The sequence below is a fragment of the Platalea leucorodia genome, assembly GCF_965183815.1.
Source record: "Platalea leucorodia genome assembly, chromosome: Z".
NCBI lineage: Eukaryota > Metazoa > Chordata > Aves > Pelecaniformes > Threskiornithidae > Platalea > Platalea leucorodia.
In genome coordinates this window covers 51,771,331-51,797,690 of record NC_138858.1, presented here as the reverse complement: position 1 = coordinate 51,797,690, position 26,360 = coordinate 51,771,331, and the positions used below count along the sequence as shown (strand labels likewise).

Genomic DNA, 26,360 nt, shown 5'->3' with positions numbered 1-26,360 from the left:
ATGCTGTATATGCAGTGACTTTGAATTTTCAAATTCAGTCTGGGTTCTTGCATAGTTTTAGAATATTTACTTTTCCATTTTAACTTTTTTCCCTCCCAGAAAAGGTCTATTAGACACTAGCAGAGTTTTTGTGAAGTTGCTTCATATCTTATTCTTATGAACATTATTTAGATTTTCTTTCATTATATTTCCTTTCACTCATAGAACACAGATTGCCTAATTTTTTCAGTATAACATTTTGCATTCACTTAATCATAACTTTTCAGATGTTTTTCCTTAAGCAAATAATTTTTATCTAATTATATATTTTTAGCTGAAAATGCAACAATTATCATTCTGCCCTATATGGAATTTTTGTTCATTTGTTAGTTTTTAACAAATACAGTGTCTATGCAATTGAAGATTGCAAGTCAGGAAATCACTGAAGTCTTGAAATATTTATGTTAACCTGGCAGAGGTCGTTAGAAGTGAATAACATGAGGTAACTATGACTTTTGTAGAAACCTGAAAAACATCTTTTTCCGACAGTGCTCTGTAAAGTGTGGTAAGGGAGTACGGCATCGGACTGTGAGGTGCACCAATCCCCGCAAGAAATGTGTTTTATCCACAAGACCTAAAGAAGCAGAGGACTGTGAGGACTATTCCAAATGCTACGTCTGGAGAATGGGAGACTGGTCTAAGGTGAGGCATCCTTGATACTAGTGGCCCACAGCATAATACTTTTTGCAAGCTGAGTTCTTTGTAAGAATTGCTTTTATCAAAAGTGTAGGAGTCTCCCAGTTGAGGGAACAATAAGGCTACAAAAAAAAACCAAACCCAAAACATGTAGTCACACTGAGACACAGTATAAATAAAAATTAGAAATATGAAGAAAGCATGAGAGGAATCTTCAGTATCATACAAATGTGAAATAAATTTACTGTCGTCAGTAGGCAGGCAAACAACTCCATCAACTGAAGAGTACTGGGCAGAGTCAGGCATTTCTGTTTGTGAAGACACCTATCAGGATTATTCCATTTTCAGACCTGTTTGAGAACAGTAATGACATTTGATTAAATGAAGTAGCATTTATCTTGTCTGTAGTCTTTGCTTATTTTTAGTTTGACTTATTTTCTTGCCTCCTTCTGGCTTGATATATTACTGAGACAAGGTGTCGTATGCATTGTGTATTGTGTTTGGCTCACAGCAAGAACTTTCTGATTGTCTCTGGGTTGCAGAGTAGAGGCTATCAATTGGCTATGCGTAACACACACTTCGGTGAGATGCTCTGTGGTATTTCTTTGCCCCTTCCACCTCTTCCATTATAGGCTGCCAGGGACCTAATGTTTGTTGTTCTCTGTCCTGATTCTGTCATGCATTTCTCATGGTGATATGGGATCTATTTTAAAGGATTACTTAACAGAGTGGTTCTGAGAAGATAACTTAATTTCCATTACTAAACATTTAGAATACTTTGCTTTGGCCATCCTACTGGATGTCCCCCCCACCCCTTTTCCCAACCAGGGAAACATATTCTTTGCCACTTATATGTCATCCAATTGTAATAAATTATCATTCTTTTCCTCCACTGCAGTTCACTCCAACCTCACAGTTTGCCCATTTCATTAATTTGTGTTTGCACATTTTATTGATTTGTGTTTCCAATATGTTACACCCTCCAGCCTTATAAGGAAGCACCTTTAGCCTATTAAATTTCCACATAGACCATTTAATATCTGGGAAGCATCTGTTACTGTCTATTCTGAACACTTGACGTAGCTGTCAGTAAGTTATTTCCTTGGCATATGGGTTTTGATTTTAGTGAGGTACAGAAGCATAGGCCAAACTGTAACAGAAAATATTGATTAGGTCTGTGATTGAATGTATTATTGGACTGAGACCTTGAACATTTGATACACTTTAGAATATCCAAAACATGCTGAAATACTGAAATTGAACCTTAACAGTCAAGGTTTTCTCTTGCCATATCACAGACCACACTTCAGCAGAGATTGTAATCTTTTTTTTTCCTTGCTTCTGTTCATAACTTTGCACACAACACTTCTACTTTCAGTGCCTAACATTATTGCAGCAGTTTTTAACTTGCTTTTATGGAGAAGTATTTAATGTATTTTTAGTTGTCTTTCATATGATGTAACAGCTGGAAACAAGGACTAAAGCCAGCAGTGTACGACTAGCCAGCCTTCCAAGAATTAGCTGCAAGTACTCTGTGGGCAACTAGTGTTTCATAGAATTCTGCTTGGGAGCTCCCATTTTATGATGATGGGGTACAAATTGTCACTATCACATTACTATTTATTCCATTTTCTTTACTTTTTTCACATTTAAAGGATAAAGGATAGTGTCAAATGATTTTTTTTAATAGTGGTGATCATTTAAAATATTTGGAAATATTTTGGAACAGTCTTACGAAAACTAGGAAGATACGCCCCCTACCTTAGCTACTTCAAAAGCACAGATTGGTATGACCATTAATTTTTTAAGCAACAGAAGGAACTAACCTTCAGTAGCAGGGTTACTTTTACAAGATGTGTTTGGCAATAAAGTTTAGTATTTGCATTTCCATACCACAGAACTGCAGTAAAAACCTGCATCATTTAGCACTAGCACCAGCAGGGAGTAGACTACGGAGAAATGACCATCTGCTTTCTTAGTTGAAGCAGTCATTCAAATCAGGGTTGCTGAGGCTATGTGAGGATGCTCAGACAGTTACACTGTGTTCCCAGTTCCCTCTGGAAAAAAGAAGAGCTTTATTTTCTAATTCAGCACTTTTTGCAAACATCCATGTCATAGATGAATGTACAAGAACTTACTTCTTCCTGTTCTAAATTTACTGACATCTTGTATGTTCTGTTTTCCTCCTCCAGTTAAAGCTGTAACACTGTCACCTAAATTGTACTTTAAACTTCAAAATTAGGAGATGAAGAAATATTTCATGTGGAATTGAGAAAACCTTTTGAACAGTTAACATACAGCCTGACTGTGACTTGTGCAGCTGAGATTTTCCAAGATTTATACCAAAAAACAGATACTTTAATTTCTCTACAGAGACATGAGTTCAATTTAAAATATACTTGGATTTCCTTTTTTTTTCCCTGTTACTATTCTGTTCCATTGGTAGAGTACATAGCAACATGAAGTCATGGCATACATGTTAGTATGTCTGCAATGGGGGAAACAAATGGAAAGCTCAGATAAATGTTAATCTTTGCTCACTGTTTGTTTCTAAATCAAAAGTTCAGTACAGCCTTCTGTGTTCACTGTTTTTACTCTTTAGGATTGTTCTTGACATTGACAGAAGGCTGTTCCTTTGAGCAGAGCCAAGTTCCCCAAAGCTAATGCCAGGACTTGGCTTGAAAAATTTAAATGACGCTTCTCACACATTGAAACAAGAGGCTTAATGTGATCCTTATTGGCTTTGCTGTTCCCCTTGAACTCCTAAGGCATAATTTTAAATGAAGCTTAAATTGCACTATTACTGGAAAGATAACATTATTAATAATCATATTAGTACTGTAATGGAGTTAATTTGTTTTAGAAATACAGTCACATAGAGATGAAATAATTCTTCTGCTCAATGTTTTAACAATAATACCAAGATCAAAGAAAATTTGACCAAAATCGCAAGCTCCAATAGGTCAATAAACACATCAATCCTTCTAAAACTCTAAAACTCTGAATTAATTTACAAGTATGCTGTATAAACTGGCCTGTATGCAGCATTAAACTCCATAATAGCTTTTAAGTCAGCAAGGTGGCTCAATATGCTTAACATTACTGTTCTTAACATCAGTTGGGCTCTGTGCCTGCCATCATGAGGAAAATGAGTATGATGAGAAAGTAAAGAATAAAGGCTCAAACTGAGCTTCTGGACCCAGCATCTAGCAACTTTACTGCTTACATTGTCTTTTCCCAGTGAATGCCGTCCTTGGAATAGCATACTTTACAATGTAAAAGTTACCTTCAGATGAGGAAAGCTTGTAGCTACAATAACACCACCCAGGGCAAGGCGTAGCTCACTCTTATTACCAGCAGTGTCCTTTACTAAGCTGCCCATTGCTACCCATTTCAAGGCTATACGAGGACAGGGTCACACTCAGAGGAATTCATCATCTATAAGGATAAACAAGTAGGCAGGGGAGAGGTGAAATGAAATGCATATGAACTACATGTTTACACATCTACCCGGCTTACTAGGGAAGTTCACATAATTGTAGAAGTCGTTCTCTGAAAAAGACTTAAATGTCAACAGCGTAGGGTGCTCAAAGGGCAGGTCTAGGGTACTTTATGTAGGAAGCTATGTATTTTTTTTCTTCCTATTATCTAGAATCTTCAGAACATTGGTGGAATAAATGAAGCATGAGAGGCAGGATGAATTTTGGAAGGGAGAATAATTTGGAGAGTGAGTTTTGAAAATAATAATTAAAAGCTTAAATTTGATATGATATTATAACAGAAACTTTTGGAGAGATTCAGCAGGGGATAATAGGAACAAAACACTGGGCAACAGAGTAGAATTTAGGAGCAGCCATTTGTTAAGCTGAAGAAATATAAAGTATGTGTGTATAGGAGACCAGAGAAGATAATATGGTATAATTTCTAAAAAGACATTTGGCTATGGAGGCTGGAAAGGGAGTTTCAGCAGAAACTAAAGAAGCAGCAGCAGCAGAATTTCTGAACAGTATCTGTATGTTAGGCCAGAGATGCAGAGGAGTCAAATACCACATCTGTGATAATGGTCCCAGTTGTTGGGATGGAGTTCACTTTGTCTATCACCTGAAGAAGTGAAAATGGGGAACAAAGGTTAATCTGCTAAATTTTTTCCAGTGAGTCTGAAAGGACATCTGAAGCAACTGCTTGAGTTTTACACCAATGAGTCCCAGAATTCATGTCCTATTGCAAATTATTTATTTAAGACAGTACATGCAGTGCTGTCTAGAAAGTGTGTGTGTATTGGGGGGGAAGTCAAGTCTCCAGCTGTTGAGGGAAGGCAGAGTGAACCCAACAGGTCACAGAAAGATCTCCCAACTGAGTGGTACAAGAAGCAGCTGTCAGTGATGAGCATTGCTTCTCTTCTGTCCCAATCAAAGCACCTGTGAAAATGGAGAGAGGAAAAAAAGCATTCTTTTTTGCCAACTATTCAACAGCATGCAGCATTCAACCTTTAAACTGTGTGCTTAAACATTTAAACAACCCCTAAATTTCCATAGCAAATAGACTCAACTGATTTAATCTCCTTCAATTAAAAAAAATAGAACTTGGATAATATTAACGTTACGGTTTTACTGACAAAGTAATTAGCCTTGGTTTTATTCTTTGGATCCCCACCCAAAATTGTTAGCTCTTTTAGATTCCAGGAACGGAACAGTGCTGGCCACAAGTCAAAATATGACACTATTAATAGATTTATGGACAAAGAAATAATGTGACTTTTGCGAAATAATGGAAGTCAAAATAATACTGGCATCATCTTAATAACTTTTATATTGTCTTAATTATACAGTTAGTTTCCAGCAAATGAGGTATGTCTTTGTTTCAGAAATGAGCAAATCATATGGAAGATGTCAATATAATGAAATGAGAGTGGGGAGGTTTTTGTACATTTCTAACCAATCCTGTAATATTAACATAATTTTTTTCAGATAAAGTTTTTTTTTTTTTTATAGATCAACATACTGTAGTATTTTGCCTGGAATAAATGTAATGTCATGTCAGTTTCTAGAAAAACAGAACAAGACCACCCTTAATAACAGGCAAAAGCACCAATAAGACTGGAAAGGATTTTAAAAGTAGACATTACCCATTTTGTGCACACACAAAATGACACATAAATGGGAAATTCTGGTATCTGTATCACACTTAGATCTACGAGGACATCTTTGCTGGTTTTCTGCTACAAGCCTCTTTAGGGAAAGCAAAGTTTTTGGGAATGCCGAACTGGAATCAAAAGGTAATTATGGGCAGACATTGTGTTGTCTCTTGAATTGCACTATCTGTAAGTGGGGTTATATTAGAAAAAAATTAAGTTGTGGTACATGAATAGTTCCCATCAGGATTGAGCCTTGCTAGGCCCCATAGAAAAACAAAGCAAGAACAAACAAGAACAAAGGAAGCTTACAGTTCCTGCTGAAAGATGCTTGCAGTCCTACCTGACAAGTGACATGGTAGGGGGAGAACTATATAAGCAAATAGGTAATGAAAAGGAAAAGAAAGAAAAAAGCACTTTAAACCCACCTGATAACAGCTACTCTTTTTTCCCCTATGCATCCTAGGAGAGGGTCTCAAGCAGAAGGTACAGCCTTTATACATTTGTTTTGAAGTAAACAAAGAAGTAAACAAGTGGGTGCCCATAATGACCTTCTCATGGAGTACAAGAGATGGTATAATGCAAAAAGAAGGGGAAAAAATGAGAAAACCCCAACACTCATAGCTAGAAGAGGATGCCTGGAAGATGGCAGCATGTAGCATAGGCAAATAGAGCCCCATGCTTAAGCAGTTCTGTACAGCCACAGTCTTATTGCACTATGTACAGCATGCTGCAGGGTGCCATCTGATAGAGTGGTATGGGGAAGGAGGAGATTCACTTACACAGCCACTGTTGTTGCCTGTCTGAGAAAGTAAAGATTAACATCCATGAGTAGAGCAATTGTATGAAATTGCTTTGGACTGTGCTGATTTTAAAGAGTGGTTTTCAGGGAAGCGTGCTGAGATGCATGCTAGGGACACAAATCAGTAGTGAAAAGTTTGACTTCTAAGTCACCTTCATAAACATGAACAGTTAGGGGAAGTCTAGGAAATTCCAAAAGAAAAGGAGATCTGAAATACACCTGAACAAGCTGGGTTTTTCTTACTCCGCAGTAGCAGAAGTAATGTTATAAAAATGATGCTTAAATAGATAATTGAGAACTTTATAAATAAGTGACGTTTTCTTCCATGTATACCCAGCAATATTTCAGAACTAAATATTGTTAGTATTAGTATGCAGTCATAGACTTTTAACTTTTGGGCAGCTTTACAAATTTTCTGGGCCCTTCTTGCAGCCATATCCTCTGTGGTTCTACCTACAGCCTGAAACCATAGCCATAAGCAAAGCAGTCTGGCTGCTATTTGCCTTACCAGTGTTTGGCACTCCTTAAAATTGACAGATATGATTGGCTGGACTCTGGCTTACTGGTGTGAGAAAATTGTGTCTATATCATCAAAGCAGACTTTTATTTCTAGTGAAGCAGAAATTGCTGTATCAGCTGGCATTAATTTTGAAAAACTTTTCACTATGCAATGTAGCCTGTTTTATCTTAAGTTGAATAGACTTTAGGTATCCATGCTGTACACATGATCTCTATTTTGCTGTACACATGATCTCTATTTTTCTGTTGTTGACAACTAACTGTCCCTTTAGCTTCTGTAATTATGTTCTGTACTGGCAGCTTGTCTAGCTGTTTATTGAATTGCCAGATTTGGCAATCTGTCATTGCCCAAAAGGATAGATAGCTGTGGTAGATATTATGGTAGTATACTGGATTCAGAGATCCAGGGCATCCACTGAGCTTTGTGATCTGACATGTTTCTTACCACACAAATGATGATGTTTAAGAAATTACTCTTCCTACAGCCTTACTGAAAAGTGACAGTGTAGGTGTTTGGCAGCCTGAAAAGTTCTGATATTGTCTGTAAGCATGAATGGCCCTTTTCAACTGTGATGAACAGAGTCGGTAATCTGGAGTCCAAAAACTGCATATATCAGATTTCCAAAATGCTAATTTATAATAATTTTTTTGTCATTTTAAAAATTGTCTTTGGCTATACACAATGAGGTAAAAAATTTGAATGTCTAGAATGGTAATATTTTTCAAGCATTCTTTAAAATTAGAAATTAATTGCTCCAGCTCCCAAAAATTAAGCTGAAATGTTTTCATGAGAAGTGGATTGGTGAAACAAGATACTGTCAACTAGATAAGTTCTTGGAATGGCTTTTTTTGGACCAACTAGGTGAAAGGCTTCTTGAAATTTTTACAGAGTAATACAAAGGTATGGCTTCAGGGAGAAAGCTTGGTTAAACTGTCAATCATCATGGCATTTACTGAACGTCTTCACAAAGAGAAAATCATATGTGTACGTTTGTATTGCAAGACTAAACTTTGATACTGGATCTTATTTTTAAAAAGGAAATGGGGGGAAAAAAGGGGAAAAATTGAATTGGAAACTAGAAAACTAGAATTAGAAAAAAGAAAAACACCTTAGCTATAATTATTAGAGCTAGAAGTACAAGTAGAATGCCTTTAAATAACTGTTAGGTGTTTCTACTACAGCGAAGATATCAGGAACCCACTTGCTTGTGCTGAGGCTTGCTCAGTGCTGTCTTTCAACGTTTGGACATTGTGATCTCTTGGAGCAAACAAGGCCAGGTGACGGAGAAAAGTTAACACCTAGCAGGAGATGTGTCATGCAGCTACAAAGGCAAATGTCACAGAGGATACCAGTAACAGCTTCCCATCACCTTCTTTGCCACTCCCACTGTCCTCCAAGCCATTCTAGATCAGACCAGGTACAAATTCCCAATCTTTTCTGGTTGTGAGCCTTACAGTGCCAAGCCAGGCGTTACTGCTGCAGGGGACTTACATATGCACACATATGCATATAAACATAGATTTAAATAAAGAAAAACATTCTTGGGAATTGCTGAATAGAAGCAATGTCCTATACCCAGGACTTCCCAGAAATGCCTACCAATTTTTGTTGAGGGCTGCTGCGATCTTTGAACAATGAGTCTTCTGGAAGGCTGATGCATAATTCAGCAGGTTAGAGGAATCCTGCTTTACCAGTGAAATCTTTACTCTAACACTCTACTACACAACCATTACAATGCAGAACTTTATAGCCCAACTAGCAGGATGCCTATCCCACAGTACTGTTCTGAATGAGGAAGCATAGTAACGCTGAGCATCCCTTCAGTGCCCTTGTGCTGACACCGATTCTTGCTCAATCAGGTTCGGTCTAAAAAGATTATTCTCAACAATTTTTTTTAAGATAGGGACTATACTGACCATCAGAATTTCAGTGTCCCAAGGAGCTACGCTGAATTTATTTGCAAAAAATACCATCACATGACATCACAAATAAGTAAGTAAGAAAGGAGCTAATGGAATTAGAAGTACCATCAGACAGCAAAGTGGGGGACAAGACAAACAAGAGCAACAACTTCTGTTTTATCTTCTCAGAATTTCATTTAACTGAAATGAATATGTTGTGTATGTACAGCCCATTCTATGGAAGGATCTCCAGTCTCTTTACAATAACTGATTATGCACCTGAGTCTACATTGTAAGACTATCTCAGTATACAAACTGGAAAACACTGCAGTTTGTCTGACTTTACATGGCTGGTCCCACAGTTTGGAGAACACCAGTCCCCTGACATTTTGAACCACATACTTTTTTTATCTTTTCAGCATAGGCTTTTGCTGTGTGGTCATTACTCTAATTTCGGTCTTAATGTTCTTTCTTGCTTTTGCTTAGTGATACACATTGGGCAAATCATTTGAGTGGTCTGTTCATGATACTGCCTGGATTTTTTCTCTGATAGCAAACAAGTTATTCCAAAGCTGTCAATGTGTTCAGGAAAATTCAATTACTCAGTCCAGTGCTGAGACTCAGTCCAGTAGACATTCTTTTGCCTGGTGTATCTCCATCTCTAAGATCATCTCTCTCTCTTTCCAGATGTTTTCCTCAGTATCTCTGACTGTGTCATCTGCCAACATGTAACTCATTTAGCCGGTTCACTTGGGTTCTGTTAGAATTTATGTAATCCTTCTGCTCTTCTGGGACCTAATTGATTTTTGTGTGTTGGAAAACTTTTCTTTCATGCATTTTTTTATCCTATCTTTCAAGCAGTTAATGTAGATAATACTGCTTCAGGTGTTCATTCTTGCGATAAACATGATCTTCTATGAAGTCCTTATCTTGTCACAAAAGTATTTATTGTTGTTTTTTTTTCTTTTGTTTTAATTTGTGTGATTCTCACTTTTTACTGTTTTCTAACAGCTTGTAACTAGTTACTAGCTGAAAATACTTTAAAAATATAATTAATAACTAATTGTTGAAAATTTCTTTTGAAATAATTGTTTCAAATCAAAGTCTGATTTCTGACTAGCAAGACAGAATAGCTACTTAACATTATTCATTTACTAATTTTAAAGAATTACAGGCAATAATACGTATTTTTAAATACTGTATGAAGGATTTACTTTTCTGCTTTATCTGTGCTGTTTCAGGCTGTTGTTCATACATTTATGTTTAATCTCCAGAGTTCCCTCATCTGATCTTGCCACAAATACTTCGAATAATGTTGCCATAAAACAGAATTCACCTAAAAGTAATGATCATTCTTTGGTAAGTTTATCACAGGATCACAAGAACTCAGGTCAACATTGTCTGTCTCCTGGCCCTCTGATAGCTCTCTCAGGACAGTCATGCTTTTGGGTGACCTCATCATACATAATGAAAGTGTTACACTTCAGTATGGTTTTCCTACTAATAAAGCAGTTAGAGTAATTTTCTGGAAATCCATTTTATTCCAATTAAGAATGTGTTTAGACATTGTGAAGAGAAAATTAACTGGTGGAAGTTTTATTGATAGTTGTAAGTTATTCTTCTACTTCATTTTCTCTGTTTCTCTTTTAAGGTTTTTATTTCAAAAGTAATGACTTATGTGTGGGATCGTGGTATTTCAGTGAAAAAAAAGTCCTTGGGGTTCAGTTTCCCCATAAACTCTCAATTTGTTGTGTTTTTTTTTTTTTTTTTTAATATCCTTCATACCCATTTAGCTGAGTTACCTGCTATCATTTCAGATCTTCGTGATGTAAAATTTGGTAGATATCATCATAGAATCATAGAATGCTTTGGGATGGAAGAGACCTTTAAAGGTCATCTAGTCCATCCCCCCTGCAATTGGCAGGGACATTACAACTAGATCAGGTTGCTCAGAGCCCCATCCAACCTGTCCTTCAGTCTTTCCATTGAACCTCATTCCATGGGGCATCTACCACCTCCCTGGGCAACCTGTTCCAGTGTTTCACCACCCTCATTGTAAAAAATTTCTTCCTTATATCTAGTCTGAATCTACCCTCTTTTAGTTTAAAACCGTTACCCCTTGTCCTAGCGCTATTGGCCCTGCTAAAAAGTCTGTCCCCATCTTTCTTATAAACCCCCTTTAAGTATTGAAAGGCTGCAATAAGGTCTCCCCACAGCCTTCTCTTCTCCAGGCTGAACAACCCCAGCTCTTTCAGCCTTTCCTCATAAAAGAGGTGTTCGATCCCTCTGATCATTTTTGTGGCCCTCCTCTGGACCTGTTCCAACAGGTCTATGTCCTTCCTGTGCTGAGGACTCCAGAGCTGGACGAAGTACTCCAGGTGGGGTTCTCACCAGAGCAGAGTAGAGGGGCAGAATCACCTCCCTCGACCTGCCAGCCATGCTTCTTTTGATGCAGCCCAGGATATGGTTGGCTTTCTGGGCTGCGAGAGCCCATTTCTGGCTCATGTCCAGCTTTTCATCTACCAGTACCCCCAGGTCCTTTTCTTCAGGGCTGCTCTCAATCCCTTCGTCCCCCATCCTGTATTGATACCGGGGATTGCCCCGACCCAGGTGCCGGACCTTGCACTTGTCCTTGTTCAACCTCATGAGGTTCACACAGGCCCACTTCTCCAGCTTGTCCAGGTCCTTCTGAATGGCATCCTGTCCCTCTGGCATGTCAAATGCACCACTCAGCTTGGTGTCATCTGCAAACTTGCTGAGGGTGCACTCGATCCCACTGTCTTATGTCATTGATGAAGATATTGAACAGCACTGGCCCTAGTATGGACCCCTGAGGGAAACCACTCGTCACTGTTCTCCATCTGGACATGGAGCCATTGACCACTACCCTCTGGATGTGACCATCCAGCCAATTCTTTATCGACTGAACAGTCCACCCATCAAATCCATATCCTTCCAATTTAGAGAGAAGGATATTGTGGGGGACCGTGTCAAAGGCCTTACAGAAGTCCAGATAGATGACATCCGTAGCTTTTTTCTTGTCCACTGATGTAGTCACTCCATCATAGAAGGCCACTAGGTTGGCCAGGCAGGACTTACCCTTGGTGAAGCCATGCTGGCTGTCTCAAATCACCTCCCTGTCCTCCATGTGCCTCAGCATAGCTTCTAGGAGGATCTGTTCCATGATCTTCCCAGGCACAGAGGTGAGGCTGGCAGGTCGGTAGTTCCCAGGGTACTCCTTTTTACCCTTTTTAAAAATGGGTACAATATTTCCCTTTTTCCAGTCCCCAGGGACTTCACCTGACTGCCATGACGTCTCAAATACCATGGAGAGTGGCTTGGCAACTACATCAGCCAGTTCCTTCAGGACTCTGGGATGCATCTAGTTGCGACCCATAGACTTATGTACTTATGTATATAGTGAATGGAAGTAAAGTCGTTGTTAGGGATGAGCTCTTTCTTTTACTTAAAATACTACTGGAAAAACTTGAGAGTGCTACATAGTGTAATGCTATTTAAAAGCAAATAATTTTATCTGGTACAAAACAGCTTTTTGACATATGTTTCTTTGATTTCTGAAAAGTAAATAGATAAAATAGTAGAAATTTTGAAGAGAAATGGATTTCTTCAACTTTTTTTTCCCCCTCCTATGACATTTCCTTTATGTTCTTAATGGGTTCTTTGAATTGTCTTTTCATTAGAAATGCCGTAATCCTTTAATTACATTTTTATGCTGATGAGCTATGCTTTTCCCTGCAAGGTTTTCTACAGAGCAGCAGGCCGGCATTGTTATATATGCTAACGTTAAATTGTATACTCAAAGGCTAATATTTTAAGTTCTTTCTAAGAGTTCATTTTCATCAGTCCAGAATGACATACTCCAATTAATTTCATCAGAAAGATAAAGGTAATTATGAGGTGGTCAGATCTAACTGCTTCCAGATTCTTGTTTGTGTGTTTGATAGTTATAATCAATGGAAAGTAATCTGCCAAAATACCATGCAGTGATATCTCAGATATGAAAGTGTGAGATATAATGTCTTATTCATCACTGAACACTAATGGCAATAATATATATAGTATGCCATATAAAAGACTTTTTACAAAGTGTTGGCAGTATAATATTGAGTCTAATCCACTAACTGTGATTCCTCTTACAGAGTTATGAGTTGCATCTGTACAACCGGTTTTATTGCATGGCTCTAACAAATAATTGCTGACATACTTTAAAAGTAACATACAGCCTTAGGGAAACCTTTAGTATCTTTAGAATTGATAAAATATCCATAAAGACATTTAAAAACAAGCCATAGTTCTGTAAAGGTGCTATTGACTGGAGTTGTTTGTTTCCTTGGCTGGAGGGTAAAGATTCTAAAGAAATGATGCTTATGAAGTTTGCTTTCACTGCCCTCATCTCAGAATATCACAACCATCACAGATCTATTTTATCAAAAAAATTAAGTTGAATATTTGGTTTCAGTTTTGTGTCTGTGTTGCCTTCAGAAACCATGAAGGATAAGGATAAATACAATTTACAGAACTAGGAAAATAAAAGCTAAGGCTTCACATCACTGAGAAGCATGGAAATAATTTTATGGTTCTCTAATAAATCTATAAGTTGTAATGGTCTTCAGTCAATTTAGAGAGTATATCACATTTAAGCTTAAGCAGGGATACACATTTTGCCTGACACCTTTACGTGAAAAAAAGAGATAATAATGTGGTGGTGAAACTGTTGACTTGAGTTTTGGACCAATTGCCTAACTCTTTTTTTTTTTTAATAGAAAAGTCAAGCTTGCCCTGCAATTTAAAAAATGTTCTTTGAGGATATATTTGTGTATTATCAATAAGTCCAAACATCTCTACTTTTTACTGTAGAATACTGCAGCCATGTAGAATGTTAGTGTGTAATTAATCATTTGTCAGCATTCACCAGATTATTTTTTGTAAAATCCACCAGTGTTCTGGTGTCAAATACTATTTAAAAATGTGTCTAAGGTCCTAAATAAGAATAAAGAACTCATTTTTCAGGTGGAGGTATGTTTAAAATGGTCTTACAACTTGAATGTGTTTTTGTGTTAAATATAGACCTATGGAACATATAAATACAAAATTGAAAATTATGTGAAAGGAAAGTACATCTGGAGCATACAGAGAAACATCGCTTCCTGTATCTATTACAGTATTACAGTTTTTGTCCATTCTTTGACATAGATCATTAATGATGTGAGAAGAATGCTGATACCTTCCTTGATTTGGGGGAGAAATGAGAGGCTGTAATACAGTGTTGTTTTCATGGATAAGGACTCCAGGTTGTCATACACCGGATTTTTGCAGCTTAATGCTGAAGTTTAGTCTTCACTTCGAAGTTTTCAGGAACTTTCATCTTAGTATTTTTTTGGAAGATAATACAATCATAATCAGGTTTCCGTTTGTGGAGAAAAGGAAAATCTTCATGATAAAAGCTTTTAAGTCAGTATAGAGCTGGTGGAAGAATACACCATAAAAAAATACCCTTCCCTTTTGCTCTTTTTCTGGTTCCAGAGGGATCCAGATCTCTCCTGTGTGCAATGTTTGAAAACTCCTTAATCTTGCAAGAAATTTTCCCTTCAAAATTCAAGGGTCTTCTAACCATTCCTTGCATAGTCCAGTAAGAAGTGTTTTGTGGCATCAGCCTTCCCTGAGCTTGGGGAGATTCTTGTCCCACCAGTACTTCTCTAAGCAGGCTTCCTAAATGAACTAGTAAGTCCAGCTGTCCTAACAAAACAATCTAGTTTCATTGGGACAATCAAGATTTTTAAATCATGAAGTGGGTGACTGTGTTTCATTAGTTCATCCAAGAAAGAAATTGGGGAACTGAACCTGGATTTCAAATATAGACAAAGAATTTGCTACTTCCGAGCTGAGTCCAGCAAGTCTGTTAAGATTGAAGCCTATCAAACCTTACTGTTGATTCAGAGTAAATGAGTAATTATATTCTCAAGAATAGATTTTTATATACTGTCCTAGAAAAAAATTGGGTTTTGTTGTTTCATTAATAATCATATTACACCAAATTCTATGTGGTTTTTCTCAACTAAATTTTACTTGTAAAGTTTCAGTTGCTTCTTGTCTTGTTACCAAAGGCAGTTTTGCATCATCCACCAAACAACTGCATTGCTCTGCATGGAAAGCTAACAAGGATTAAAAAAAAAAAAAAAAAAAAAAAAGTCCAGATTCTTGAGATGAGGTGATGAGGGTTTCCTCCATAGGAACCCTATCTCTAGCCCAGTTTCTCAAAGGTAAGCTGGGGCTCTGTCTATCTTACTTTAAAATCTTATCTCTTTTGAACAGTTATCCAGTACTAATTACTACTCCAGAAAGAAGAGCTAGAAAAAAAAATGAGGGAGGAAAAAGAAGAAAAAAAAAGGAGAAAAAAAAAACCAAAATAAATAAGGACAACTCAAACTTGCTAAACTTAGGAGAGACCAACAGCAAAATTTTTTCAGCTAAACTTAGTACAAGTTCTGAATTTTAAATTTGGCATTCACATACTGAGGTGTTGGGTGTGTCAGAAATGAGAGAGGCAGAAAAACCTTCCTGGAAACGGTGCATGGGAGAACTCAAACTCCATCTTATGTTTGGATCCATTCATCCCTCTTTTGGTATTAGTTACACTATTCACAAATGCCTTTATTAAAAAAAAAAAAAAAAGCTCTTAAATAAACTGCAGATTATTTGCTTTAGTAACCTTTAAGAATATTGCTAAACTCAGTATAAAGTCTTTGTTGAAAACAAATGCACCACTTTATCTACTACCTGTCTTCAAAATTAAACTTCATAAAAATACAAGATACACGAAAAGATTGCCAGCATGTCAGCAAATATGAATCGCGTTGCTAAAGTCTGATTGCTTGCTATCCTTGTTTCACACTCACTTTATGAAAAGGTTGAAACCGCTTAAATGCTGGAACTGATGAACCTATACATAAATGATTAGGAATGCTCTGCTAATAATTTCCAGTAGAACTCATTGCTGAGTTTCCTTATGAGCACATCACTCTCCACTTTGAATGCTACTTAGACTTGTAAAAACCTTTTATTGAACAATCCATTTATTCTTGAAAATAAATTGTCCAAGTCAATTCTGTTAATATTGTCACAGATTGAGTTTTTCATTGTGGATTGTATCAGCCTCTGCAGTGATTGCCTGTTGTCTTGGCAGAAAGATGCATTTTGACCGTTACTGTCTGCCAGTGACAATTTTCCCCTTAATTTAGGAATTCCTAGTTCTTATGAAGGCCAGCTGGAAGCAGCTAAGGCATTACAGCACCTTCCTCAGCTGTTGGCCTTGGGAATATATATTCTCTCCAGAATATATATCTTTGGCAGGGAACAGAAAGAAGGAATCTTGGGTAACGGGTGTGCATGCCAAGTGTAAGGATTGTTATATTTAACGCCTAGGTTTCTGTCCTTGAAATTATGTCTAAAAGAAGTTCAAAAGTAGGACAAAATTCAAACAGGATGGGTAGATTTTATTTGAAAGAAAGAAAAACTTTCAAAAAAAAATAGCTGTTAACTATATTTATCCAGGAATTTTTTGTAATCTTTAACAGGAATGTTTTACATGTCTTGCTGCTTGAATGGTTTTACAGTACCTTTAGGACTATGTCCAAAATGCACAGATTAACAACCACATAAAAAACCTCTGGCTGCATATTAGAACATTTAGTCTAAAACTGCAAACACAGTTGTCCTATGGGAATTTTTGCTAATCAGCTACATGGCCTTAAAGTATAGGTCATCTGAACAGTCAGAAGTAAAATGTAATTAACCACCACAAAAATAAAGTGTAGCATTGTGCAAGAGTGACATGTGGGAGGTGGGGGGGTAGGAGAGCTATAGAAAAGTATTCTTTATTCACTAGTAATAAAAGCTGTGGGTTGGAATTAATCTGAGATCTGCTGAACTGATGAAAGTTGCTACAGATTGGTTTGGAATGTGCATTTTCTGTAAATTTTATATATGAGAGGTTTAAATTAATATATATATCTATACATAAAATCATGGAAAATACAAGCAGTTTTGACAGATAGATTGCTTTCTGATTAAATTCACTGTTTAATATGTAAAAGTGAAAGTATTTTTTGTTTGCTGTAAGTTGAAAGCTTTGTTACAGTTTTAAACATGGAAACTCCAGAATTATACAGGAGCTATGCAGCTTTAGCTACATACCACAAGTGCTCCCTAAAATGTGACAGCTGCACATCCAGTGAGAGGTATTTGCCTCTGGTTGAATATTTTCAGGGAGAGAAGTCCAAAAGTGAGGCAAGCTTAGGAGACAGTTTTGGAAGAGTCTGCTTCAGCCAGAATGTACACTTGCATATGCAGTAAAATGAGGATCAGAACTGTTGCTCTGAGTCACATCTAGCTGGTTTGCAGAAGTTGAATTGTCTCCTAGTGAAATTGCACCAAGTCCATACCTTTGCATAGTGAAAAAGAAAAATATTATGGATGCCTTTTATTCTCCAATATCCAGTGGCTGTTCTCAGTTATACCAGCAGTTGGCTGGTGTGTATGCGGCACAAATTCAGGTTTAAGACCACTTCGTGGAGACAAACAGAAATCTCACTGTTTGCCTGTGTAGCTAGCAAATGCACTGCTAAATGCCATACCTGAAGTGTGTTTTCCCTATTTCACACTATTTTGTACTACTTTGAATGTGAAGTAATATAGATAAAAAAGATATTATTTTTTCTGGCTTCCAATCAGTAGAATTCTTAATTCTGAAGTCAGACACTACTGCTGCTGATGATGTGTGAACAGGGAAGAGCACAGCTTGAGTATCAGATCCCTGGTTGATTTTAAAACACCAGTGGTTTGGAAAAAACTCTCTTTACTTGTAAACTGATCAGGCTGGCTTTGAAAGTTTTGGATTGCAAATTAATGTGGTAGCCCTGCCTCTTCACAATTTTCCCCAAACATCTTACAAGCCTTAATAAAAATTCTCAGTTTTATAAAATAAGAATAAATACAAAGTTAAAAATTAGTACATTTCTGTGAAAAGAAAAGAAGATAAAACAGAAGGCAAATTTCTTTCATTATTTCCTGCTTTGCCACATATTTCCTATACAAAGTGTGACGTTTCACTTTATCTTCCTTTAGTGTCAGTTTCTTCCTCTAAAGCTGGGATGTTAATAAGTAGGTCATGCAAGACTAAAATTAATTGTTTGCAGGATGTATACATCTTTGGATAGAAAACTACATTGTAATGCTTCATAGCTCTCTTTAAAATATCTCACAAAGGCCAGTAGCAGCTCAGTCATTAAAGGAATGTTAATTCACCAATTAAGATTTTAATGCCAAAATCTTGCCAAATTCTGCATAGAAACTCAGGGCCTAACCATTCATTAGCCAAGAGACAGATCTGTCTGCTTGTTGCGTATTGTCTCAGTTGCAGTCACAAGAAGCTTTCAGGCCAGAGCTCCTTTGATATAGAGAAGATATGACTGCTGTCAGAGTGCTCTCCACAAAGGCACCTGCATACATGAATTGTTATGCATTATCAGTTAGTAGATAAACCATTGGAGCCCATTTTGTCAGCAGAAGTCTAGTGTTTTCAAGTTCCATTCTCCCCTCCAGTACTCCAGATGGCTAGGTTGCACCTACTCATTTTAGGGTAACCAAAGGTTAAGGGCAGATGAATTATTTTTAGGAGATCTCATGTACCAGATCCACCTGCCTGTCCTGTCCTCCTCCTCTGATAAAAGAAGAAACATACATACTACAAGCTCACACATACTCTAGCTTTGGCTAATAAACATGCAAGTGTTTTACTGAAGGGAAAAAAATACAATAGTGTGTGGAAAATTACTCTAAGATCATTGTGATAATCTTTAAAGATTACCTTCATCTTTCCTTCATTCTCAGGTTTTGGGCTTTTTTGTGTTGTTGGGATTTTTTTTTAATTTTGCCATACCGTTGTCTCACTTGCTATTCCATTAAAATATTCCAAAGAGAAACGTCTCTGAAATTATGGAGAGAGGAATCCAAGAAGTGGCTGGAATTTTGCCGAGATTAAGATTGATGTTCTGGCTGCTCTTGGTGATTACATTTGGGTATGCATATGTGTGATTATACATGTTTACCATGTGCATAATGTTGGCCATTATAGGAAGTCAGATTATTTTTAGCTACACAGGGAAAAGGCAGAGAATTCAGGAAAAGGAATTCTGTTGAGAGGCTTTTTCTCATGTGATTTAAAAGTAGTATACTAAATTCAAAGTTGATGACAGACTTCTACTTTGAAAAGACTTCAGTACTAGCTGGATTCCCTCCTGTAAACAGCATATTTGTTCATATGTTAAGCTGTGGTTGTTATTGAATACAAAATTATGTATTTATAATTGAATGTCTTTGCATGCTTTGGCTCATGCAGGCTGTATCTGATTAACTTTGCAAGAAATTATAGGGTTTTTATTGACTTTATGGAGTTACTCCTGATATACATCACTGAAAACAGAAGCAAAATCAATTCCACTTGCTGTCTCTATAGAATGCCAGTGTTTGATTTCATGTGCTTACAAGTTGAAGTGTGCTTTGAACCTTGTTCAGTCCCTTGTGAAAACACCCTTCAAGTGCATATCCTGGTCTCTTGTACCTCTCTTGGAGTCTTATGAGTCCAAAAGACATGAGTCTCACTTCTCTTGATCTATATATTCAGGTGCAAGACCTCTGTTTTCCATTTGGCATATGTAAATCTTTCCTCCAAGTAACAGTGTTTAAAATGTCATTCAAAAACATATAGATAACAAAACTAAAGGGTAAAAACCCCTTTAGTGTTTCCTACAGTCAAAATTTATTCTTTCTTTTCAGAAAACTATACTTCTCCATCTCCATCTTGAGACAGGATGGTTGGGAAACTTCTTTTGCTATAGCACCCTCTCCTTGTCTTTCTCTCTCATTTCAATATTTTTTCAGCTGCTTCTTGAAGCCTCCCGAGGAAATGTGTTCTGAATATTTATGTAATTAAGATTTTTTAGAATAAAAATATAGTTCAGAATTTTGTGGATGGTAGTGGCATAAATTTTCAGCCAGTGCTCATATCATTCATTGCAAGAAATTGATTAATATTTGAAGATGTCCTCTATAGTAAATTTCTCCAAAACTTAATGAAATTTGTGGGTACTTAAGTGAAAATCATTAGCAGGTAGGAGCAAATTGCAATATTTAATTTTCTGAATGAATTTGTAGTTAAAGCAATAGAACATATGTCAATGGACACAAAAATAATTCATGAGCTGTGAAATTTTGTTCACAAAAAGTCAGCAAAGCGGAAAGCATGTATTTTGTTGTTTTGGAATAGGTTTTCTATGCATCTGTACAGCACTGCCCAAGTTTTCATTCTAATGTATTGTTACTGTGATAGAAGCAGAACGTTACCGTCGTTACAGTGCTCAGCTGTTTTGTTTTCTTACCTCATTCTCTGTGGCAACAAGACAGGAATGCTGATTACAGGCCAGGCAGCATGTCTCACGTTGTGTATGTCATTTGTGGGACACATGAAATCATGAAGATGTGACACAAAGACAGGAGGCGTACACTCTGCTCAGTAGAAAGAGCACTTTTGCACTGGCAGGAGTAATGGCTTAATTAAAAATGCTTCTCTCTGTCAGTGTCTGTGAGCATTTTCTTTTATTCCATCACTTTCACCTCTGATAAGAGTAAATTGGGATACAGATACAGGAGCGCAGTCCTTGCTCCCTTCAGGCACATTGCTGTGTTTCAGTTTCGTGACAGGCTCTACAAAATGGACCTTGACAGCAACAGTATGCTGGAATCAGTCCTTCAGTAGATACTGCCAATTTGTTTTTAAATTGATTTTCATTTAGTTAATGGAATGGAAGGCAGAAATCTTGGAATGCTGACAACTGAAGGAGCAGCCACTGACTTCACCTGGACTGGCATTTCACCTTCATGTTTACAGGCAAAAATAGCTTTCGAATGAATGTGTGTCTTCTGTGTGTTCCAGTGCTCCGTCACCTGTGGCAAAGGGATGCAGTCCCGAGTCATCCAGTGCATGCACAAGATCACGGGAAGGCATGGCAATGAATGCTTTTCCTCAGAAAAGCCTGCAGCCTACAGACCCTGTCATCTCCACCCCTGCAATGAGAAAATTAATGTTAACACAATAACATCACCCAGGCTAGGTAAGCAGTCAAAATGACATTGCCAGTGGAAAGCTCTTTTTAGTTCTTTCTCTCCATACAGTAATGATGATCCCAGTTTAAAAACAGAAGGCTAGGACTCAAGACATGTAAATTCTATGCAGAGACTCCTCTCTCTGCCTCAGTTTTCCAGTGTGTACATCAGAGACTGTACCTCAGAATGGTGAAGGGCTTTGTTATCCAAGGAAGGACCATATTATGGGACTGTATGATATTATGGACACAAAACATCCGAGATGAAAATATGTTTATATTAGAGACATTATAAATATATTATATATGTTTATATATATTTGTCCACTCAATTTTATCAAACATTTCTAAAGTAAGAAAATACCTTATTTTCTCCTTAAAAGCTCTGTGAACTATGCTCTTGTGATATTTGTGAGGTCAAGGAGGCCCTTATTTGTTCTTCAAATACAAATAGCAATTTCCACTTCTCTTTAGTTCAGATGTCTACAATGCCTGATGGATTAGGACATGTAAAGGAAAATTACTAACATGAAGAGATTTGCTGTTCCTGGAGGAACTCAGGTCTCTGTTGGTCTTAAAAAAATTATGTTACTGCATAACTACAGAACTGTTAATTCTGTTGTTATTTCCTAGTGGGTTGTTGAGGATGGTCTTACCATTAGCTCCCCAAATCGTTCATCTGCTTCTTGAGCATGACTGGGGAATATTCGAAGGCTTGCTGTAAGACAGCATACCCTTTCCAGATGATTTTCCAGAGCCCTTGTTAAGATAAACCCTCCTGTCAAATAGATTACTCCTGCATGGAAAGCAAATCTAACATTTCGGGCTGTGTGTAATCCTTCCTTTAAGTCAGTGAAGGGTATTTCTCTTTGAAGTTTTTAACCCTTAAACATTTCTGTGTAGTAGTCATTGTTTCAGTTTGCTGGATGAGATGGCAGCTGTTGCTGCTGATAAAGTACTTTGTGCTTTATCTTTCTTTGTACAACAGATCTTTCAGAAACAACAGGCCATCAATCCATCACTGACACTTTCCCTCTAGTGAGGTATAGGCAGCTTTGTGTCACAGAGTAAAGTGAATCACAAAGTTTCACAGAAAAAATACAGTGTCAGATTCAGTAAAATTTGAATTAATGTGAAGTGCACAGAAAAAGATTGGGCTCTGTTGTCCTCATAGAATGGATTATGTAGCACTGATGTTAGTAATATACAGGTCAACTTCATCCAGCGGGAGTCAGAATCCAGTCCAGTAGAAACATTAACATCTCCAAAATACATAATGTGATGCTTCTCTTGAATATAGTGATCATTTTGGCCTCCAGTTCCATCCCTATTATGCAGTATAGATCCTCTAGATTTGGGGGTAGGGCTAGCGGAAGCTGATGTGGATTGCACCATCTCTACTCTTTTATAAATATGCTCTCAGTTTCTCTTTCCCTTCTATTAAAAAAGGAGAGTAACTCAAATCTGTGAGATTCACTTTTTTTTCTGTTCAGTGTTTATTATGATTTTTGGATGTTGACTTTTTCTTGTGCCCTGTTTTTCACTGTTTTCCCGTATTAATTCCATGTATGCGCTACAGCTTGAATAACTGAATGTGCAAAGACCCAAATTTGGTACCAGGGTCCTTCTATGATAAGCACTGTAAGAGGCTTTCATAAATGAAACAGGTGGGTGGATTAACAGATGGCTTCACAAGAAAAAAGACCCCATGCATGAAAATATGCCTGTTTTGTACAACAGGCATACAACAGAAGTCAGGCTTCTGCGTCTGACTGTTTATGACTGCTAGAGAGAACAGAATACTTACAACAACCGTGGGAGAAGGTAGAGTAAACAAAACAGCAGCTTTTCAGGTTAAGGTGATGTCCTTGTCATTTTAGGTTTCTGAGGAAGAATTCAGTAGTCAGGGACTCCCACAGTTAGAAAGCAGGAACAGCCTACTAATAGATCAACCTGAATAACAGGGTGAAGATAAGACATGAAAGATGTGAAGGTAAGGATTAATAGCCTGACCTTGACATGGAGGAGTGATTAAAAAGAGGGTGATAAAGTCAGAGCAATGTATTGGAAGACAGTTTAAAAACAAAAACATTTTGAATGTACTTGGAAAGGAAAGAAAAAGGTCAGGAAGGTACACAGTGTTTGTGCATTTGAGAAGCACAAAATGCAATAATTGGACCTGGACAAGTGGAAATCTACCATGGGACTTGCTAACTGTCTTCAAACCTTGTAAGAGTGCCTCATAGTGTGGCATCTGTAGCAATTGAGCTAAAAGACAATATATTTCTGTTCCTTTGAACAAAGAAGCCATCATGTCGTTTTGTTCAATTTCTATTCATTGACAATGTGGCACAAAGTCTTGATTTCTTGAGCAAAAGCTGATCAGAAAACCAGCAGCAGTCTCCATGCTTTAATTCCTACATTTCCCTACCTGCCTGTAATAAAAAAAAAAAATCCCCTTACAGGTGTCATTGAGAACTCCATTCTGGTATTATTCAAGCTGAGCCTTCCTGTTTTTCCAGTGGCAACTTCTGTCTCAGACCAAAGGCAGTTTCAGCTGGAGCTGCTGCTTTGTGTGGCTTTGCTGGAGCTGGCTCTGCAGCCCCCACATGGCCCTAGCCCTGGCCCCGGCCCTGGGCCTGGCCCCAGCCCCAGCCCACCTCTCTATAGGGCAGAAATATGAGCATCACTCTCTCATGAGGAGACAGCTGCATGACATTAAACCAATTGGTTTCAATGCAACTTAATCAAATTTATAAATTAAGCTGGCCTTAAAAACTTGTACTGTTGAAAATATTGACAGCAGGAGGATTTTTTTTTACTTTCTTCTGTTGAATATCTACAACTATTCTCCTTTCCCTTCCCCAGATACACTTCTGGTGTCCTTGTCACCTTTGCTACCTGATTCTTCACTAATAAATGTAATAGTAATGTATATTTGATTTTGTTGTTGTTGTTGTTTCACAGCTGCTTTAACATTCAAGTGCCTTGGAGACCAGTGGCCTGTGTACTGCAGGGTAATAAGAGAGAAGAACCTCTGTCAAGACATGAGGTGGTATCAGCGGTGCTGTGAGACGTGCAGGGACTTTTATGCGCAAAAAATGCAACAAAAGAGTTGACCTCTGTCAGGCTGGCTGGCTCTCAGCTCTTTGCAATCTTATTATTTATAAACACACACACACACGTACACACACACACACGCACGCTTCTTCAGACCAAATATTATCAGATTACATATAATTTAATCAAATTAATTTATTTTTGCCTGCCAGACATCCTTAATTGTTATGGTTAGACAGCCAACTTGTTTTATCCTCTGACATTTTCATAATTAATTTTTATATGAACAACTTTGGATACATTTATCAGAATTTTTAAAAAATAGTAACTAGTATTTTAAATGTTTATTTTCAGTAGGGTCGTCTCTCTGTTGCCAAAAAAAAGTCATGTTATCTTGAATTTATTTTAATTTAGCTGAATAGTTTTGTTGTATATGGAAATAAAGCCCTTTTTAATTTTATTATATTTTTGGCATTCAGAGTCAGAATGATCGTGTGTATTTTGCAACAGATGTTGAGGTGAGTAAGCTAACATTATTGAACAGGTTATTACAGAATGTATTGTGAAATCAGTTAATTTGATTTAGCAACATACTGAAGGGGATAATCTACTGTAACTTATAACATATTATAAACAAGAAAATTAAAATAACTAAGTAGGGATTTTGATCATTCTCATGGACACATACTTGAACACAAGTATTGAATCAATGAAACACTGTAGAGGTTTACACTGAATCACTGTTGCACTGTTTGAGGTAGTGTAGAGAAATGCAGTCCTAGAACTTGTACCATCCTATGAATTCACGTCTGTACTGTTTTAACATGTCACTTGATTTTAAACGTTTTGAAACAAAAAACCCATGCCCCTCTATACCTTTGTGTGTCCTCTTGCAGATTTACAAATGGAAGAGTCCTTCCTCCTGCCACTTGTATGAATTAATCTGTTAAACATTTTCGGTTCTCTGTTGACAATTTAGAAAATAGCTTTGTAATACTACTTTAGTTTTATCTTTGTTTTATGAAAAAGTCTGTATAAAAATGAAATGTTTTACAGTTTTGTGAAACGTTATGAAACAGCTAAAATTTTCCTTATGAGAAAATATTGTACATGATTCACATGATTTTTACATTTTCAATAAAAAGTAAAGCTTCTTTTGTTATTTGCATTTTTCCTGTTTTGGTCATCCATGTCTGGTAGCCGAATCCATCGAGCCCTGCATCGCAGCAGGTACAGCTACCGTAGTCCCTACAGCAAATGACTCCTGCCTCTTGACTTAGGCACTTTTCTGCAGCTGCAGGCAGACATGCTACTCTGTGAGCCTTGATATATGGAAAGTTGGGTATAACAGAGTAATAGTCAGTGGAGGAGAAGTTATTTATCTCAGATGAGTTCTATAACCACTGAACTTAGCAAGAGGAGAGGGGTAGGTCCTCTGCCTCCATTTTGTGATGTAAGCCTTTAGGCATGCTCTGAAAATATGTAGGAGAGCAAACCCTGAAGGCAAGACAGCCAGAGAAATTAGTCTGAAAGGCATAATATTTTCTACTCAAAGCAAAAAGGGAATGCATCTTTATTTGAGTGATTTTTCCTTTTAATTCTCTGCAAAGAGTCTACTGTATAGATGTGATGTAGATATCCACACAATTTAATAAACTGAGGCTCCCAATCAGGACTGTGACTCTGTCCAGGAAAAGTATTTAACCTCAGTCTTAACTCCTGTTGAAATAAACGTATGTGCTTTCAAATAGCTGTATTGTCAAAATCTTACTGCTGTGCATTCAAAAACTGCAACTTTAATGATGTGCAAATATATGATTTTAAATTTAGTATCTTCTTGTTTTAAAAAGTACAGAAGGAAAGAAAAATAACTGACATCATGGAATGTGGTATTATATTTTGTATAATTAAAAACTTTCAGTGCACAGAAAATTCAGTTGCTCTTGGGCATAACTCCTCAATGTCGTAGCCACACAGTTGAAAGTCTAATAGAATAGTTGTAGTTGGCAGGCAAAAGAAACAATCATTATTTTAAATTTTCTTCATATTTACTTAGTACCCAGTCCTGCTAATGACCCTGCACTCGCTTCAA

The 26,360-nt window shown here is 37.2% G+C and overlaps 1 protein-coding gene across 1 annotated transcript in view; it reads left to right on the top strand.

Moving 5' to 3' along the window:
- ADAMTS19 (ADAM metallopeptidase with thrombospondin type 1 motif 19) overlaps positions 1–24,327 on the top strand; it is a gene marked incomplete at both ends in the record, with an annotated part of 153,604 nt that extends 129,277 nt beyond the window's left edge. Inside the window, 3 exons of the mRNA XM_082335783.1 lie at positions 529–681; positions 21,040–21,217; positions 24,176–24,327. Coding sequence (XP_082191909.1) covers positions 529–681; positions 21,040–21,217; positions 24,176–24,327 — 483 coding nt within the window. The remainder of the gene's footprint in view (positions 1–528; positions 682–21,039; positions 21,218–24,175) is intronic.
- Between the last annotated feature and the right edge of the window lie 2,033 nt (positions 24,328–26,360).